Here is a 20,533-nt window from a genome sequence, read left to right on the forward strand (position 1 = left end):
GAAAGACATATACTAGGGGATGGGAGGTTTGTAAATAAATGGTGCGAACCTCCTATCCTCTGTGTCCTGAGACAGGGCTTAATCATACTGTGTCTCTTCCTTTAAACAGAAATATATGTTTTGTTTTTTTTTCCTTCTCTTTTTCTCTCTTCACGAGTTCTTACAGTTCATATAGGAGGGGGAAGATCTGAGAACCCGGGCTGCGAAGGCTTACAGCGAGGCGGTGCTGCTCCTTGTGAGCGGCATCTCCCGGGCCAGATTCTTCCCCCAAATCTTGCTTTTCCTGTGGTGTAAGGTTGGCCAGTTCTTTTACTGCTTCTTTAAATAAATAAATAAAAAAAAAAAAAAAAAAACGCTCATAACTTTCAGGCGCTAACTCACACAGAAATGCTTTCAGTCCCACAGTAATATTACTTTTTGACTCCCATAGTTAAGTGTTCTTTTTTTTTTTTCCGAGAAAAAAAAAAAAAAAAATCCGGCTTAAGTTTTATACTAAAACAGGAGTTAGGAGATGACCTCCATAGACACCTGGTCAGTTCAATTGGTCAGTTTAATTTAAAAGTATTTTACGAACGCATATAAGAAAAGTTTATTTCAAAGTTTTTTTTTAGAACAGGTGTAAGGAGATGATGTTTTAGCTCTTTGGCTCTTCTAAAAGGTCTTTAGCCACAACCTCTGGGTTATACAGCTAAACGGTTTGACTGAGGCCTCTTTTTACCTACTACTATCATACTCTACCTTTCTTTAACCTCCCCTATTACTACCTGCTGACCCTCAGCAATCTTTATACTCCAAAGGCCGATGATGAAAGACATTAACTCCCATTCTAGCTACTCACTGATGAAGCCTCAAAAAAGGCTGAAACCGGTCTGGGTAGTGACCTTCCACCATAATGTAATAACAGCATACATTTCCTAGGAAATGAGTTTTTACATTATGGAAAATACCTAAGAATAGCGATCAGAACTTCACCACCTTTGCTACGAGTTGTCCGGTATTGTACTATGTACTAGGGTCACTTGCATTAGCTCATGCTAGTGTTCGCCGATACTTTATAGTTTACTATATTCTGCATGAAACTCTCTGATTTCAATCTTTGAGTTTCTTATTCGGTTTTAAAACAATGTGTGATTCAATATCCCCTTTATATCGCTGAAATTAAGCTTATTAGCCTCTTTATATTTAGGTTGTAAAAATTTAATTTAGGTAGGAAATTATTTATTTTCATTCCTGTTTTGATGTAGTTATTATTCATGAAACCTAAACATGAATCAAGTGTAATGGATAGCACTCTGGACTCGGAATCCAGTGATTCAAATTCATGTTTCTGTAGGACCCCTGAGTAAGTTCCTACATAGTGCAATTAGAAAAACAATGGGACATTGCGTCTTTCAGTGGAAAAAAGATACGAGTTCAATTTTCATTATGAATGACAGGAATCTTTTGAGCTTTTTCAGTTGAAGGGGGAGTTCACTGAACTCATATGGAGATAGCAAGGTTTTTCCTGGAAACTTGAGTCTCATCGTGTAAAAAAAGAAAAAAAAAACACTTTATGAAAACAGCGTTTGCAAAAATACTGTTGGTTGTAGATAGCAATGTGTGTAAATGGAGGATTAAGTAGTGGAGTGCTCTCTTGAAATGAGTTCTTGGTCTCCTTTGAAGTGTTATATAACAAATAAAATATAAAAATAAAAATACTACCCTGATAGGACCTCATATTGACTATGATTAGATATCATGTATGTAGCTTTCAGGAATGAAGAGCAAGACAAATAACAAATATTCCAAGACAAAATTTGATTTGGAATATTAACTAGGAGGGCATAGTATGTCATATTCCCTATTCAACATATTCCTTCTTCAACATCTGATATTCCCTCTAAAAGAGGGAACATGAAGAAAAACAGAGTATGTTTTTGATAGTGGAACAAGCAACCTTCCCTTTTAACAGAAAGAAGGTGGCATATTAATTGACACTCCTTCCAGCTAGTTTACAGAAAATTGACCCATAGCTAAGATGTTCCACTAATAGACATACTACTAATTCTTCTCCTCTCATTCCATGTTTCCAGTTACCTCTTTTCTCTTATTGCAATGGGGGAGGGTAGGACAGAATTGCACTTCAGTTTTGTTTCTCATTTGGCAGTACTAGTTTTTGCATAGTATAAATTAAAGATGCCAAGAAATTATATTCTTGGTTTAATCCTTTAACCAAGTGTAAGCAAACAAGGTTTGCACCTGAAGTATTTGCAGGAGTGGACAACTTGTATATAAGAGCTAATGACTTCACATCACTTATATAGTGAAACTGGTCTGAAACCAGTTTCACTATATAAGTGAAGGGAAGTCTCCAAAAAATCATGCGATCTCCCAGATCACTCTAAGATAATTTTACTCAGTGGTGGTTCCACACAGTGAAAGGTTCAACCTGCCACGGAGAGGAACCCTCAGCGGTGGCTCTGCCCAATGGCAGGGACACTTCCACCACCGAGCGGAGCCATAATCTCAGCATTAGGTCCATTCAGAGACAGGCAAACCCCCCCCCCCCCACACACACACCCAAGCAGAGCCTCTCATATCTCTGTGCAGCCACCACCTCAGCACTAAAGTGCATCAGTGGGAGCCAGACCCAGAGGTGATACTAGTGCTTTTCATATTCTCCTTTGTCTGTAGAGGAAAAATTATGATGATACCAAGTTATACTATAAATTTTTTTTTGTTATACTATAAATTAAATATGCCAAGAAATTATATTCTTAGTTTAATCCTTTATCCAAGTGCAAACAAAGTTTGCACCTGAAGTATTCTCAGGACTGGGCAACTCATATATCATAGTATTATTTATAGTATAACCAAGTTGAAAAACTTCCAACAACTTTCTAATCCAGAGTATTTTAATAATAAGATGTGGCACCTTTTGGCTGCTTGCATATGGAAATATGGAAATATGACTTCTGCATTACTTCAACCTTGGTATCACCTCTGGGTCTGGCTCCCACTGATGAGACCTCAATAAAGGTCAAAACTGATCTGGGTAGTGACTCTTCCTATAATGCATAACATTATACATGTCTGTAAGGATGTGTGGTTTACGTTATGGGATACTAAGGCACTGTGGCACACCCAGGGGGGGGGGGGGGCAAAGGGCCCAGGCATCCCCCAAAGAAAAGGAAAAAACACTAGAAAAATTTCCAAAAATCTTTTCCTAATTAAATTTCATTTTTTTTTTATGTTGTGTGCTACTTATGAATTAGCGATCACTGCAGATGCTCAGTTATGGGTCGTATGCGATGTGTAGTGTGTATTCGCAAAACGTCTACTCAACTCGCCCCCCCCCAAGGTTAAATCCTGAGCGCTCGGCCCCCTCCAAGATTAAATCCTGAGTGCGCCACTGCTAAGGCAAGTGATGTGAAGTTATTTGTGCCTATATACAAGTTGTCCAGTCCTGAAAATACTTCAGGCACAAACTTTGTTTGCTTACACTTGGATAAAGGATTGAACCAAGAATATAATTTCCTGGCATCTTTAATTTATAGTATAACCAAGTAGAAAAACTTCCAACAATTGCATAGAGTTGCATTGGATGTAATGGTGAGTGCATTGACACTAAATTAATGTAAGAAATGGTATGATATGCACAGTCACGGTTTGGGTAGATTTTCAGTAAGACTATTTGCTTCCATAGAGATCAAGTAATAATAATAATATAGTAAATATGATAATTCATAAATGAATATATACTTTACTTATTTATTTTTTAGGTCAAGGCACTCTTTGGTTTAACACTTGGTGTTATTCAGAATCAACAGGTAAATGTTCCTAATTTTTACATATAATATATGGAATATACTATAGCTAGCTGTCTTGTCTCAAAATTTTCTTACTGCATTTTATTCATTTTTTTAATCATGTAAATTAAAAAATTATAGTGCAGAAAAACTGATTAAATTTTGAGAATCATACTTCCATAGGACTACATATTACAATAACGTTATATTATAGTGAAATATGTTATAATATTATTATAATGTACAAAAGAAGAACTGGATTGGATTCCATGAGAGGAAAAACGACCATGATGCTGACCTAAATCACAATGGATTGATGATATCATTAGATTTGCAGGACTGACATGGGAAAGGAGAGCCATAGAGAGGCAGTTTTGGAGTAATCTTGGAAAGGCCTTCATCTAGCAGTGGATCAACAATGGCTGCTGCTGATGATGATGATATATTATAATGGCTGGCCTGGTTGGCTGAGTGGTTAGTGTATCTTCTCTCCAGCCAAAAGGTTGCAGGTTCGAATCCTGTCATGGGTATGGATTTCTGTGAAAACACTAGTAGTGGAGGTAGTGGGCAGTAGATGGCATTGGCATAGTTGCAGTTTGTTGTGATTGGTGGATTGAGTAGTGGAGACAGAGAGTTGTAGAGTAGGTGCTCTCCCTTGATGAGTCTTCGGACTCCTTGGAGGTGCCACATAATAATAATAATAAGGAGAATGGGTTCTTGACCAAATGATTCTGTAATAATAACATACATTAAAAACACTTAAAATGAACTGTACACTATTGTAAACTTTTAGTTGTTAAAACAAGAGAATCTTGTTAGCTGATGTTTGTATGCGTTCACAGAAACAGTCCTGATGATTGAATTATGTCACCTCTATTGATTCTTTTTGATTATCTCTCCTTTCAGTTAATAGCTATTATTTTTATTAGCATTTTTTTCTTTCTCACCTACATTCCTTTTCATTTTGTTGAACACGGTATCCACAAATACTTAAATAAAATCCAATAGTTCTGATGATTTGGCTCTTCAAGAGGATTTGAATAAGCTGGAAAAATGGGCAAATGAATGAAATAAATGGGGATATCAGTTTAATTCAACTAAATGTATGTTTTTCTGAAATTTGGGATCCACATATTAATACTTTATAGACACTTGGTGAAGTTATACTGAAAGAAGTGAGGAAGCGAGTTATTTAGGGATGATTGTCAATGAAATTTAAAAATTCAGAGGACATATTGTAAAGGTTGTGAAGACAGTTCAGAAAATTGCTGTAACATTGAGGAGGGCACTAACCACAAAAAATAGAAAGATGGTCCCATCGTATAAAGATATATATCAAACTGTGCAAGTTTGACAGATAGAAGATGAAGGGAAAATATGATCACGATATTTAAGCTGTTGAAAGATCATCATCAGATCAGATTATTTTTTATAGATTATTTATAGTAGAAAAAAGAGGAAGGAAGAACAAGGAAAAGGAGCAATCCCTGGAATTTGCAGAAGGAAGTATTGTGCAAGAGGGTCATAAGTAAGTTTTTTGGAGTTTATATTAACAATACTGGCAAAAAAACTATATAAAAGAGTAAAAACAATTAAACAAATCAAGGCCCAGTTTCATACAATAATATTGCACTTCTTCAGATTGATACAATAAACACAAATATATAGAAGTATTAACATGGATATTTCTAAATAATAAACCATCACTTTTTAAATTCATTCAACATGTAACAGACATTGAATGCAAGATTGAGATTTATTATTATTATTTGACATCTCCAGGGAGTCCAAAGACTCATCGAGGGAGAGTGTACCAACAGCATGGGTCATTGTTAGGAAAATGGAATGCATGCCTGAGAAGGTGGTAAAGGTACAAACCGTGGATAATATTAAGGAATGGTACGATAGATTTTGTGTTGTTTACTGTTGACCTCCCATGATAAATCTTGTGACTCCATATGTCAGGAAAACAATAATGATAATGCAAGCACTATTTGCATTATCTGTTCAAATGAGTATAGTGTCTAACTTTGGTTTTAAATACTACAAGTTTCCTATCAGCAGTTTTTTTCTAAATTAACGGTATCAATCCACCTAGAGTTGGTTCAGGTATGGGTCTTTTACATGCATCCTAGCTTCAGACAGCTGTTTTGCTAACCTTTCCTCTCCCATTAATCCAAGATCTTAGAGCTCTGTTGTACATTCTTGAATGCTGATGATGTCAAGTTCCTTGTTAATAACTTCATTTTTAATAGGATTTTGCCTTTGATTCATCTCTTTGGTTCTTTAATTTTTCACAAACATGGATCATCTGTTTTATTTCTAATTGTAACTTTCAGATCCATAAGTAAAAATCAGTTTAAACTCTGTGTTATATGCTGCTAATCTTTACAATTTCTCTCTTAAACTATAAGCAAATCAAATATGGAAATTCACTTACAGTAGAACTAAATATTTAATATGAAACAGAATTTTTGGTCTTATTTCAATATAATTTTTAATGTGAATGGCTAAAGAGACAGAATAAAATAAATAACAATTGAAAATAGTGCATGCAATAATACATGAGGAAATGATTCTGAAATTTTTATTCCAATTTAATACATTATTTAACATAATCATGAGGAGTATTGTACAGATAACTGCCAAAATTGAAAATGTTTTAGTTATTAAGTTATTTTAGGTTCAGATGGTGAATATAAGCTTCACACAGCTTTCTTTATTATTATTATTATTATTATTACCCGAAGACCTCATGGAGTCAAAGACTCATCTGGGAGGTCCTTTTATCACACACACACACAGCTCATCATACCATGCCTTGAACAATTCAAACTCCTTGCAGACACCACACTCTCAGGCAAGGCATTCCAATCATTTACGACTCTGCATGAGAAAAACCTGCCTATGACTCCCCTACTCACACCTTCTTTATACAGTTTCCAGGGATGACCCACTGGTTCTCCCCCGATCTCCCACTATTTTCTGTAGAACTCTCTAGCATTCATCCTATAACAACCTCTTATTAACTTGTAGGTCTCTATCATATCTCTCCTCTTCCTCTGGTCCACCAGACTCTGAAAATTGAATCTTCTCAATCTTTCCTCATACTCAACATTCCAGAGGTCAGAAACTACCTTAGTCTGTCGCCTTTGGACCCTCTCCAACATCTCTTCATCCTTCTGAAAACCAGGTGACCAAATCTGGGCACAATAGTCCATGTGTGGCCTAATCAAAGTCATACAACGGAACAAGAATCTCCCTACTTCTACACATCAGTGTCCTCCACATCATTCCCAGAAGCCTTTGTGTTGTCTTCACAATTTTGGCTATGTGTCCCCTAACTTTCAGATCCTTATCCACTATCACCCCTATATCTCTTATTTCTTCCACCTCCAACAATGTATCCTCACCAAGCATAAATTCTGCATCCCATCTTTGTTTTCCAAATTTCAAAATCATACATTTTGCAACATTGAACTCACATACCCATTTCCTGCCCAATCACTCAATTTATTCAGGTCTTCTTGCAAGGCTACAACATCTTCACTACTCTTCATGGTTTGTTCCAACTTCCCCTCCGTGCGGGGCACCTATTCGTGGTGGAGGGGATCTCCCAGTGATGGTACTGGCCCTTTTCATTCTTCCTCTTTCTCTTTGCTTTTCTTCCCGTTTTCTTTGCTCTACTTCTCCCGAGTCTTTTTCACTATCCTTTTTCCAGACCACCATCATTGGAATCCAATGCCCTGCTGCCGTGTTTGCCGTGCGGTGCGACCCGTGGACATCCGGAAAGGGGAATCCTGGTAGTCTTGCTCTACTTTGGCTCCTGCTTTGGCAAGATGGGCAGTCCTGGATGGCCCAGCCAGGATCAATCGGCTAGTGGGCTTGTCTGCAAGGATCAGTGGTGTTGCAGTAAGTCTCTCACCTCATGGTCCAGGGTCGGTATCATAGACCTGCTGCAGTGCCGGTATAGTGTCCAGGGTAGCCCTGGCGTTCCACTACTGAGCACAGTCTTTGCTTGCCGGGTAGTGGGAGTCCATGTGTGGCTCCGTGGTGGGTGGGGAGCTCTGGTGCCAAACTAAAAACTCCTTAAATGTGAATTCTTCATCCTCAAACTTTTCGGGGACCCTAACAAAATTCCCAACCAAATACTGATACCATAGATACAGCATATGGAAACAGAAGCAAGAAACAAAAGATATCGGATACTAACATAAATGTACCAACCTTTTTAATCATTCACGCAACAGATGAAAAACCAATTGGGAAAATGTTACCCTTCTTCATCCAAAAAGGTTTAGAAGGACTGGCAGGACCTCCCAAAACTGTCAAGAAATTGCGTTCTGGTGATATCCTTGTGGAAACAATGTGTAAACAACATTCCGAGAAACTACTGAGAGCAACGACAATGGGTGGAGTACAAATTTCAGTAACACCTCACAGAACACTCGATTCTAGTAGAGGAGTGATATCAGAATGGGATCTCCTTGATGTTCCTGATGAGGAGATATGTTCAGAGCTTAAAGATCAAGGAGTGATGGGTGTGAGGCTCATCCTGATACGTAGGGATGGTCGCCTGGTCTCAACCAAGAACATCATCCCTACTTTTGATTCACCTAGGCCTTTGACATCTGTAAAAGCAGGGTATCTCAGCTGTCCTGTTAGAATGTACATTCCTAACCCACTGAGATGTTTTAAATGTCAAAGATATGGACATGCCCAAACTGCCTGTCATGGTTCTACTACCTGTGCCCGATGTGGTAGTAAAGAACATGATAATAAATCTTGCTGTGAAAAAAAAACTAAATGTGTCAATTGTCAGGGAGATCATCCAGTTTACTCACGTACATGTCAGAAATGGAAAGATGAAAAAGAGATACAAAAAATTAAAACAGAACAAAACATAACATATCAGGATGCAAAAAGAAAGCTGGTACCATTACACCTGTTCTACGATCCTCTTATGCTGAAAAAGTAACAATTAAAAAAGTACCAACAGCAACTCAAACATGTATGTCTATTCCACCATCTGATAATTTCACCATACCTGAACTTTACGATCGCAAGTGCTTCTCTGTTGAGCACATTAATCACAAGACCTATGTCCTTACTCCAGAGACAACTTCAAAAATGGTCCCATTCGATGAAAACTCACCTGTCAAAAAAATTATGGCAGAGACATCACTCAAAGATAAACCACCAAACACATACACAGGAAAAATGGATACCTCGGTACCCACTGAAAGCAAACTAAACATACCAACTGACCCTAACACATTTGATGTTTTGAACACTCTACCAGAGGAAGAGATGGACACTGGCCGTTCATACGTCCCTAAAACAGTGGATAAATATAAATCTGACAAAGGTAAGCCCTCAACTTCCCGAAAACCAGACAAGTCAATAAAATCAAGACAATAGGAAAATTTTTACAATGGAACTGTCGTGGGATCCTCCAGAATATTGACGATATCAAGATGTTGTTGCAGAAACACAAACCTTTCTGTTTCTGTCTACAGGAAACGTACTTAAGACCCAATGAGGACCTTACCTTTAGAAATTTCACTGTTGTACATAAGGACAGAACTGGAGGTGGTCCTGCTCATGGAGGAATAGCTATCCTAGTGGGCAGTCATACTCCTTTCCATCAGGTTCAACTTAATACTTCTCTGGAAGCAGTAACGATTCGCTTCTCTGTGGGATTTCTTATTACAGTATGTTGAATTTATTTACCACCAAATGCCGAGTTAAATGAAATTGATCTTGATAACATTATCTCACAACTGTCTGAACCCATACTTTTGATGGATGACTTTAATGGTCACGATACTCTATGGGATAGTGCCAACACTAATAGATGCTCAAGTCGAATCATTGAAAGAATTCTTGATAATAACAACCTCTCCCTTTTAAATAATAAACTCAATACTTTCTTCCATATGCCTACTCGTTCATATTCTGCAATTAATCTTACAATCTGCTCCCCTTCCATTCTTCCACTATTCACGTGGGACACTGAAGAGAACATATATGGAAGTGATCACTTTCCAGTTCTCTGCACGTTGTCTTCACAGGAACCATGTTCACCCACATGGATACCTTTATCGAAAATTGACCAGGCTGACTGGAACACTTTCTCTCATCTTGCAAAATTTAATGCTGATGCCATCAATCAAACACCTATCAATGAAGCAGTAAAATATATAACAGAATGCATTGTCCAGGCAGCAACAGCCTCCATCCCAAAAACATCATCTCGATTTCCAATCCATCCAAAGCCTTGGTTTCCAATCCATCCAAAACCCAGACTGTCAGACAAAAAAAGAGCCACACAGAGCATGGGGCATATTTCTACGAAATATGCCCCATACTCTGTGTGGGGAATATTAAATTCATCAAACTTAATAGCTTTCAAGCATGCTCAAGTCAAAGCACGTTATGTGAGACATCAAAGTCAAAAACAATCATGGATCCAATTTACTACATCAATTAATCAAATGCCCAGTCCAAAAATTGTATGGGATAAAATCCGGAAAATGAAAGGCAGATATATAGAACACATTGTTTGTCTACCTTAGACCATAATGGAAGTGTTATTGCTGATCCCAAAGCCATTGCAGACACTCTGGGAGAAAATTTTGCCAAAATCTCAGCAACAGCTTCATATCCTCCTGAATTTTTAATTCTGAAAGAACAGTAAGAGAAACAAAGGTTAAATTTTTCTACCAATGTTCTTGAACCATACAATCAACCATTTGTTAAAGAAGAACTAAACTCTCCTACTATCTCACCCTTGTGCAGTAGGGCCTGATGACATCCATTATGAAATGATAAAACATCTACCATCATCTTCTATGGATCTCCTGCTCTTACTATACAATAAAATACTTGCAGAGGAAGAGTCTCCAAATTCTTGGCATAAGTCAATTGTCATTGCTATCCCAAAACCAGGAAAAGATCCAACACAAACAAATAATTACTGGCCAGTGCTCTGACCAGCTGTCTTTGTAAGATACTAGAGAAAATGGTTAATGCCAGACTTCTCTGGTATTTAGAAAGGAACAATCTTCTCTCCAGTACACAATGTGGTTTCCATAGACATCGATCAACTTTGGACCATTTGGTTCATTTAGAAACTTGTATGACAGATGCATTTCTGAAGCAAGAACATCTTGTCTCAGTTTTTTTTTGACATAGAAAAAGCTTATGACACAGCCTGGAGATATGGCATATTAAAAGACCTCTATAACTTAGATCTCAAAGGACACCTCCCTATATTTATTAAAAACTTTCTGTCCAGACGAACTTTCCAAGTCAGAGGGGAAATATGCTATCTCGTTTATATCATCAAGAACAGGGTGTTCCCCTGTTCTCGATGATGTTCTTATGATAATGGCTTAAGTGTGACCCTTTTTGCTATTAAAATTAACTCAATCATTGAACAGCTTCCTCCCACTGTAAACAATGCTCTATATGTTGATGACCTCACAATCTACTGTCACTCACGTAACATGAGGGTAATTGAAAGGCAACTTCAGCAAGCAATTGATCATGTCTTTCTGTGGGCTCTTAATAATGGATTTAGGTTTTCAACAGGGAAAAGTGTCTGTGTACACTTCTGTCGAAAACGCACTCATCACCCAGATCCTGAACTAAGAATGGGACATACTGTTATTCCAGTAGCTACAGAAACCAAGTTCTTGGGACTCATCTTTGACAGAAAACTTACTTTTCTAGCACACATTCGTCAACTAAAAGAAAAGTGCAAAAGAACTTTGAACCTCCTTTGCACTCTATCCTCTTTTGAGTGGGGTGCTAATCGAGCTTCATTGCTCCATCTTCATCATACACTTATATGTTCAAAGCTGGATTATGGGTCCCAAGTCTATGGTTCTGCAAGACAGAGTAACTTACGATGGTTGGATTCCATCCATCATCAGGGTATACGGATAGCTACCTTTCACACTTCACCCACTCAAAGTCTCTATGTTGAAGCAAATGAACCAGCTCTATCACTTCGACGAAAACAGTTATCTCTTAATTACACCCTAAAAATAAAATCTCTCCCAGATCACCCTACATGGAATAGTATCTTCTCCCTGCATTGGGAAGCCCAATATCACACACATCAAACCGCTATACAATCTTTTGGTCTACATGTTAAAGAAACTGTATAAGCTGTCAGTATAAATGTTGACAACATTAGCTACACTAAACATAACAGCATTCCTCCATGGCAGGTTTGCACACCATCCTGCAACCTCTCACTTTGTCAGCTACAGAAATCTTATACCCATCATCCATCTACCTGCAATTATTTATTGCACACAGAGCAGCACACGCTGATTTCTTAACCATCTATACTGATAGTTCAAGAATTAATACCTCTGTTGGCTGTGCTGCTGTGTTTCCTGACATTATTATCTGAAATCAGATCCCATCAGACTGCAGTAATTATACAGCAGAGTTACATGCCATTCAGCTTGCACTTATGCATATAAAAGAAAACTGCTACCAAAAGTGTATAATTTATACAGACTCATTGAGCTCTTTACAGGCTATCTCCTCTCCTATCCACATCCAGTACTTTATGAGGTGCTACACCTGCTTCACAAAATGAAAATTCTTAATTTTGATGTTGAGTTATGCTGGATTCCCAGCCACATCGGAATTAAAGGAAATGAGGCTGCAGATGTAGCTGTTAAATCAGCCCATACCTTCTCCTCATACTGTTTGACAGTTCCATATACAGACTACAGACAGCTTATAAGATCAAAGCTAATTGCACAGTGGGAGTCAACATGGCAAGAAGTATTAACAAACAAATTATATAACATTAAACCTGAAATTAAACACTGGCACTCTAGTCAATCTACAAAGAGAAGGGAGGAAGTTGTTCTTGCTAGGCTCCGCATAGGTCACAGTCACCTTATGCATTCTCATTTACTGAGAGCTGATGACCCTTCCCATATGTGAAAAATGCAACACACATCTCACTATTCATCATATTCTGGTAGATTGTCAAAAATTTACACGGAGGAGGTTGTTCTTGCTAGGCTCTGCATAGGTCACAGCATTGGCGCACCCAGAGAGGGGGCCAAGGGGCCCTGGATCCCCCCCAAAAGAAAACGAAAAAAAAAAAGACTAGAAAAATTTCCAAAAATCTTTTTTTAATGAAATTTATTATTTTTTTTATTTCTGTTGTGTCGTGTCTTCTATTTCTATACGACTTATGAATTAGCAGTGGCATAAGGTGCGAATTTCCTCTGGCTCTCAGGAATCACGGCTGTTGTGAACGCAAAGCAAACGAAGTAGTGCTCGGGAAATACTTTGTTTGTCCGAGCCGAGCCAGAGATGACAGGTATCATGTATTGGCGATCACTGCAGATGCTTAGTCATAGGTCGTATGCAATGCGTAGTGTGTATTCTCAAATCGTCTGCTCATCTCTGCCCCTCCCTTCCCAAGATTAAGTTATGAGTACTCGGCCCCCTCCAAGATTAAATCCTGAGTGCGCCACTGGGTCACAGTCACCTTACGCATTCTCATTTACTGAGAGCTGATGACCCTCCCATATGTGAAAAATGCAACACACATCTCACTATTCATCATATTCTGGTAGATTGTCAAAAATTTACTTGAGAGAGGAATGAAATTTTCACCTATTTAATCAAGCCATGTACACTCAGGGAAATGCTAGCAGACTCAGGCAAACTGCATGATGTTTTTAATTTTTTAGAAAGAATTAATTTGTACAAACACATTTGACTATAAATTTGTTTATATGTAAATACTGTTTTGCTTAACTTAACTTTTATACATACACATTATTCAATAGATTAAATCTGACAATTATGTATTACCGTAGGCCTTGATCTTGTATATTTGTATCACCATTCTATAATTTCATTAATATGTAAATACCATAATGCTAAACTTAAATTTTATGCATATATGCTGTATAATAATTCCTTTCTGACTCTTTAAATATTAGTATAATAATGTAATTATTTAAATTAAGGGATATTACATCCCATATTGTTTCACAGCCGAATAAGAAACTCAAAGAGTTTCATGCCGAATATAGAAACTATATAAAGTTTGGCGAGTCCAAGCGTAAGCAAATACCTGGATACTGCAACACCAGGGCAACTCATAGTCCATCTGGTAGTGCAGCATGGGGGCAACTCATAGTAAGGGTGGAGCAAGTTCCGATCACTGTTCTTTGGTATTTTCCCATAATGTGAAACCCAGCTCCTAGGAGCTGTATTACTGTTCTACATTCCAGATTGGAGTAAAGTGGATGACAAACAATATTAAACAAGAACTCCATGGGAAAAAGAGGCTATGGAAGAGATATAAGGAGACAGGTGAAGAGAAGATGCATGAAGAATATAAGACACAGGCCAGGAGAGTGACTAGTATGGTAAGGAAGGCGAAACTGGAATATGAGAAAAGATTGGCCCTTAGATTCAAGGAAAATCCTAGGGAATTTTTTAGCTATGTGGCCAGTAGGAGGAGAAATGACTGTGATAGAATGATATTGTGGGATAAAAATGGCAATAGAGTGACTGATGCAGAGGACATAGTGGAATTGTTCGATGAGCACTTTATTGGAGTATTTCATCCTAGAGGAGTCAGTTTTAATGCTAGAGGGATAGGGCAGGTTCGAGGTTTTAGAGGTACAGGAGGAGAGTGTTTCAAATACTGAGTACTCTAGATGTCAGTAAAGCTGTGGGACTGGATGGTATTTCACCACGTGTTTTGAGAGAAGGTGGTAGGGAACTGACAGTGCCTTTAACCTGGCTTTTCAATGAAAGTCTGGCTGTGCGAAAGCTGCCCATGGAATGGAAGGAAAGTAAGATAGTGCCATTGCATAAGGGTGGTAGAAGACCGGAAGTGTCTAATTATAGGCCAGTTTGTGTCTCATCAGTAATTAGTAAGATCTTGGAGAAAGTGGTGAAGGACCATATGCAGCATTGGGCAGATGAGGGTAATGTTATCTGTGAGAGTCAACATGGATTTGTGAAGGGGCGCTCTTGTTTTAGCAATATGCTAGTCTTTTATGATAAAGTTACAAGAGCATTAGATGAGGGAAAGGCATATACTGCCATTTTCTTAGACTTAGCGAAGGCATTTGACAGGGTGCCACATGATAAGCTGGTATTCAAGTTGCAGCACATGGGTTTGGATGTCAGATTGGTCAACTGGATTCAGGATTGACTGTCCGATAGGTATCAGAGAGTTGTGTATGGTGGGGCAATTTCAAGGAAGCCGAGGGTTACAAGTGGGGTCCCATAAGGCTCGGTACTGGGACCTATATTGTTTAACCTTTATATCAATGACATTATCAGTGGATTGCAAGGGGATATTCAGTTGTTTGCAAATGATGCGAAGCTGGGAAGGATTATTAGTAATAGTGCAGATGCGGCAGCCCTGCAAGAGGATTCGAATAAGCTTGATAGATGGGCAAATGAATGGGGGTCTCAGTTTAATTCAGAAAAATGTAAGGTCTTGAGGTTTGGGAAACATCGATGGGATACTGCATACTCTATGGGAGGAGTTATACTGGAGGAAGTAGGGGAGACAAGAGATCTGGGGTTGATGATTGATAGAACACCTGAAATTTAGGGGACATATTGCAAAGGTGGTGAAGGTAACATAGAGGATTGCTGCAATTATGAGAAGGACACTGACCTGCAGAGATAAAAGGGTTATCATTCCATTGTATAAGTCTCTGATCAGACCACACTTAGACTATTGTTCTCAGATTTGGTCCCCAGGATTTTAATGGGATAAATTAACTGTGGAAAGGGTACAAAGACGGATAACAAAGATAGTTTCAGGACTGTACAATGATAGTTATGAGAAGCGGCTGAGTGAATGTGGACTGCAGAGTTTGGTGGATAGAAGGAGAGGTGATATGATTGAGACTTTTAAATTGTTGAGAGGTGGTTACAGGGTTGACACTGGGGAGTTCTGTTGCTTGGTTGAACAGCGGGAAGGAGTGATGACCAGAGGCCATCCCTGGAAGTTATGAAAGGTATCTGTGAGCAAGAGGGTGAGGAGTGGTTTCTTTGCATGGAGTGTGGCTGAACCATGGAATGCATTGCCTGATGGAGTGGTGAGAGAGCGAGAACGGTCAATGAGTTTAAGGAGTGGTATGATAGACTTTGTGTTTCTTAGGGGGGGGGGTGACCTTCCCTCGATGAGTCTTGATAGACTTTGTGTTTCTTAGGAAGGACCTGTTCAGGTGATGATGAGACAGCAAAAAATGGAGTCGCTGTGGTTCTCAATAAGGAATGGGGAAGAAGAGTAATCAACTCAGCAAAATGTAGTAGCAGATTGATAATGGTAAAACTAAAGCAAAACCAACAAATATTATAATAATACAAGTTTACATGCCTACTAGCGACCACAGTGATGATGAAGTTAGAGAGTATATGTAGATATTGAGAATCTAATCAAACTGACCAAGAAGGAAGATAATCTTATTGTCATGGGGGATTGGAATGCAGTCATTGGTGAAGGCAAAGATGGTAGAGAGGTAGGAAAGTATGGACTTGGATGCCGAAATGAAAGAGGAGATAGACTTTTGGAGTTCTGCCACCAATTCAATCTGATCTTTACTAATACTTGGTATGAGGTACCAAAAAGAAGAAGGTGTATTTGGAAAATGCCAGGCGATATAGGAAGGTACCAAATAGATTATATTATGACCAGAAATAGATTTAAAAATCAAGTAAAATCATGCAAAAGTTACCCGGGAGCTGATGTTGATAGTGATCACAATTTGGTTTTATTGAAATGTAATCTGAAATTTAAAAAGTTGTCACAACCAAGGAAAAGGCCCAAAATGGAACATAAGTAACCTGAAAACAGAGGAAAACCATAGAAACAATAAACAGCAAACTGATGAAAGCATTAAAACTGGAGAGAGGGAAAAGAAAAACATAGAAGGAAAAATGGACTCATTTGAAGGATACAATCATCAAGGCTGCCAATGACTGCATAGGGTTAAGGAAGAAGCAAATAAAAAACCATGGATCACCCAGGACATTCTAGATCTAATAGATGAAAGAAGAAAATACAAAACCTCTCTAAAGGAAGAAAGCAAAGACAAATATAAACATATAAAAAATATGATAAATAGAAAGTGTAAAGAAGCAAAAGAACAATGGTATACAGAGAAATGTAAAGAAATAGAAGATCTAACAAAGACTGGAAGAATCGATAAAGCTTATAACATTATAAAAGGAATAAGCCAGCAAAACAAGACAAGAAGTACAATTATCAAAAATAAACAGGGGAACATACTTATAGATAAGGAAGAAATTTCAGAAAGATGGAAGGAGTACTTAGAAGATCTATATAGTGGAAAAGATCTAGATGCCAAGGCTATAGAAGATGAAACAAGACTTGATATGGAAGAAATTGGTCCAACTATATTAAAAGATGAATTTGAATGAGCACTGAAGGAATTGTCAGCCAACAAGGCACCAGGCACTGATAACATCCCCTCAGAATTAATAAAATACTCAGGAAACATAACTAAGTCATACCTTTTCAAGATCATAAAGGATATTTATGAAACAGGGATCATCCTCAAAGATTTTACTCAATGCTCTATCATACCCATTCCTAAAGTAAATAATGCAAACAAGTGTGAAAATCATCGAACAATAAGCTTAATATCACATGTTTCGAAAATACTACTCAAAATTATACAAAAAAGACTAACAAAGAAGGTTGAAGAATATGTTGGCAATGACCAGTTTGGATTCAGGAAACAGCAGGGGACAAGAGAAGCAGTCCTAGCTCTAAGAACAGTTATTGAGAGAAGATTGGAGAAGAATCAAAATACTCTGATAGTCTTTCTTGACTTGGAGAAAGCCTTCGATAGTATTGACTGGAATCAAATGTTTCACCTGCTAAAAACAATAAAGATACAGATATATAAAAGATATATATAAAGATAAAGATACAGAACAATGGATAGATAGAAGGCTCACATTTAATCTTTACAAGCATCAAGAAGCCCTAATAGAAGCAGCCAGCAATACAACAAAAACTGCAATAGCAAAAATACATAGAGGTGTAAGACAGGGGTGCTCTCTTTCACCCATATTGTTTAATCTGTACATTGAAGATGCAATAAATAAACTGAAAGAACTAATAGAAACTGGAATTAAGATAAATGGAATTGATATTAACTGGCTACGGTTTGCGGATGATATAGCAGTTTTAGCTGATAACAAAAACAAACTGAAAGCCACCCTAACAAAGATGGAAGAAATCTTCACACAGTACGGCCTAAAAATTAATTATAAGAAAACAAAATTATTAATTACAAGTAAAGCAAATCCAAGGAAAATAAACCTGGAAATAAATAATAACCTACTACAACAGGTATCCTCTTTTAAATATCTTGGAAGTCTTATCACAGAAGATGGAAGGAACCAATCAGATATTAAAGCATGAATAATCCTAGCCAAAAAAGCATTCTATGACAGAAGAAACATTTTTACCAGTAAAGGACTTAGCATCCAGCTCAAAAAAAAAGGCTAGTGAAAACATACATATGGAGCATTGCATTATATGATTGTGAAGCCTGGACGCTAACAAAACAAGACATGAAAAAGTTGGAGGCATTTGAAATTTGGTGCTGGAGAAAGATGATGAAAATTAGTTGGACAGAAAAGAAAAGTAATGAAGAAGTTTTGAATATAGTTCATGAAGAGCGGTCATTAATGAAACACATCAATAAGAGAAGAAAAAGCCTAATTGGACACCATTTGAGGCATGAGGGACTTATTACAGAAATAATGGAGGGGACTGTAGAAGGAAAGAGGCCAAGGCAGACCAAGAATTTCATATATAAATAACATAATGATGCTAACTGGTGCTAAGAGTTATGAAGAGATAAGAAGTCATAAGACAGGATGTTGTGATGTGCTGCTATATTTACCAATTTTCAGATTGATGCACCAAAGAAGAAGAAGAAGAGGAAGGACCTCCCACGATGAGTCTTTTGACTCCATGGAGGCCTGAATAATAATAATAATAATGTTTGTTGTAATCTTAGTATATGTAGATACTGCTTTCCTTGACTTGTTTTGTATATACATATGTTAACCTGTACTGTTATCTACTGTTTTTGTACTGTTTCAGCACTACATAATTTTATGTACTGCTGAAACCTCTGCAGAAATTTTGTTTATATGTAGATACGGCATTGCTTAACATACATTTTGTGTATGTATCTTATTTACTACTTTATTTTTCTAATAATCATATAGTGCTGCAGGACACCTTGTCTATTTGTGCCTTCTAATAATTCTATTTATATGTATTGCTAAATTCAGTTTATACTACATTGCTAAATTTAATTTTCAATCATGCATATTATATGATAATCCCTTTTTGCCTATTTTTGTACTGCTATAAAAGCATATATTATAATTTTATATATATGTAGATACTGCATTCCTTGGCTTAGTGTTTTGTATTATATGTATTAACTATATTGTTAACTATTTTTGCACTACTTTAATAACCTCTGACCTTGTGTGTTGCTGTGCCCTCTGTAGCAGTTCTGTTTATCTATAGATGCTGCTTTGTGGAACTAGATTCTTGAATAGACATATTGTTTCCAATTTTCTGTAAATACTGATGTTGTAACCTTTGGTATGGCACAGTATGACCGTTGTAGTTTTTTGTGCCAAATAAACTATAAATCAAACACCAAATCAATCGTCCCAACTTTGCATCATCTGCAAACAACTGAATATCTCCATCCAAATCTTCACCTATATCATTAATATACAAGTTAAACAGTAATGGCCCTAAAACAGACCACTGAGGCACTCCACTAGTGACTTTCCAAGAACTTGTTGATACCTATCAGATAGCCAGTCTCCAATCCAGTGCACTAATCTAATATCCAATCCCATCTGCTCTAGTTTGACTATCAATTTATACAATCTTTCTAATGAAAACTGGCTTGTTTATAAAAGTTTTGACTAAAACTTTAGTCTTATTCCAGCAAATTCTGTGTCTCATAGATATGTCATGAGTGACGAGATCTGACTTATCAGAGTCATGGAGCTGGATATAATAATAATAATAATAATAATAATAATAATTATTATTATTATTATTGTCCTAAGAACCCATAGAGTTACAGACTCATCAAGGAAGTCCCTTTTGTCATACACACAGCTTATCATACTGTGTCTTAAGCACATTCCAATTCTCTGCAGTCACCACCCTCTCAGGCAAGGCATTCCAATCATTCACAATTCTGCATGCAAAAAACCTGCTTCTCACCCCCCTGCTCACACCATCCTTATACAGCATCCAGGGATAACCTCTGGTTCTCATCCCTGATCTCCCACCATTTTCTGTAAAATCTCTTCAACATTGATCCTATAATGATCCCTTACTAACTTGTAGGTAAGTTAGTAAGGATGAGAGGGGGATGATATGATACTATCATATCATCCCCCTCTTCCTCCTATCCACTAGACTCTGTAAATTGCATCTTCTCAACCTTTCCTCATATTCAACCTTCCAGAGATCAGAAACTGGCTTAGTCACCTCTGGACCCTTTGCAACATCTCTTCCTCCTTTTGAAAACCAGGTGACCAAATCTGTGCACAGTAGTTCATATGTGGCCTAATCAGAGCTTTATACAATGAAAGCAGAATCTCATTACGTCTACAAGTCATTATCCTCAACATCATTC

General features: G+C 37.5%; 1 protein-coding gene across 1 annotated transcript in view; it reads left to right on the forward strand.

The window, feature by feature from the left end:
• Positions 1 to 20,533, forward strand: part of LOC150110107 (putative carbonic anhydrase 3) — a 132,738-nt gene that overhangs the window by 24,229 nt on the left and 87,976 nt on the right. The window contains exon 4 of the mRNA XM_090414356.1: positions 3,762 to 3,809. Within this exon, the coding sequence (XP_090270482.1) occupies positions 3,762 to 3,809 (48 nt within the window). The remainder of the gene's footprint in view (positions 1 to 3,761; positions 3,810 to 20,533) is intronic.

The sequence above is a fragment of the Typopeltis vanoorti genome, chromosome 1, assembly GCF_054136105.1.
Source record: "Typopeltis vanoorti isolate ZY-2024b chromosome 1, IOZ_Tvanoo_1.0, whole genome shotgun sequence".
NCBI classification, from domain to species: Eukaryota; Metazoa; Arthropoda; class Arachnida; order Uropygi; family Thelyphonidae; genus Typopeltis; species Typopeltis vanoorti.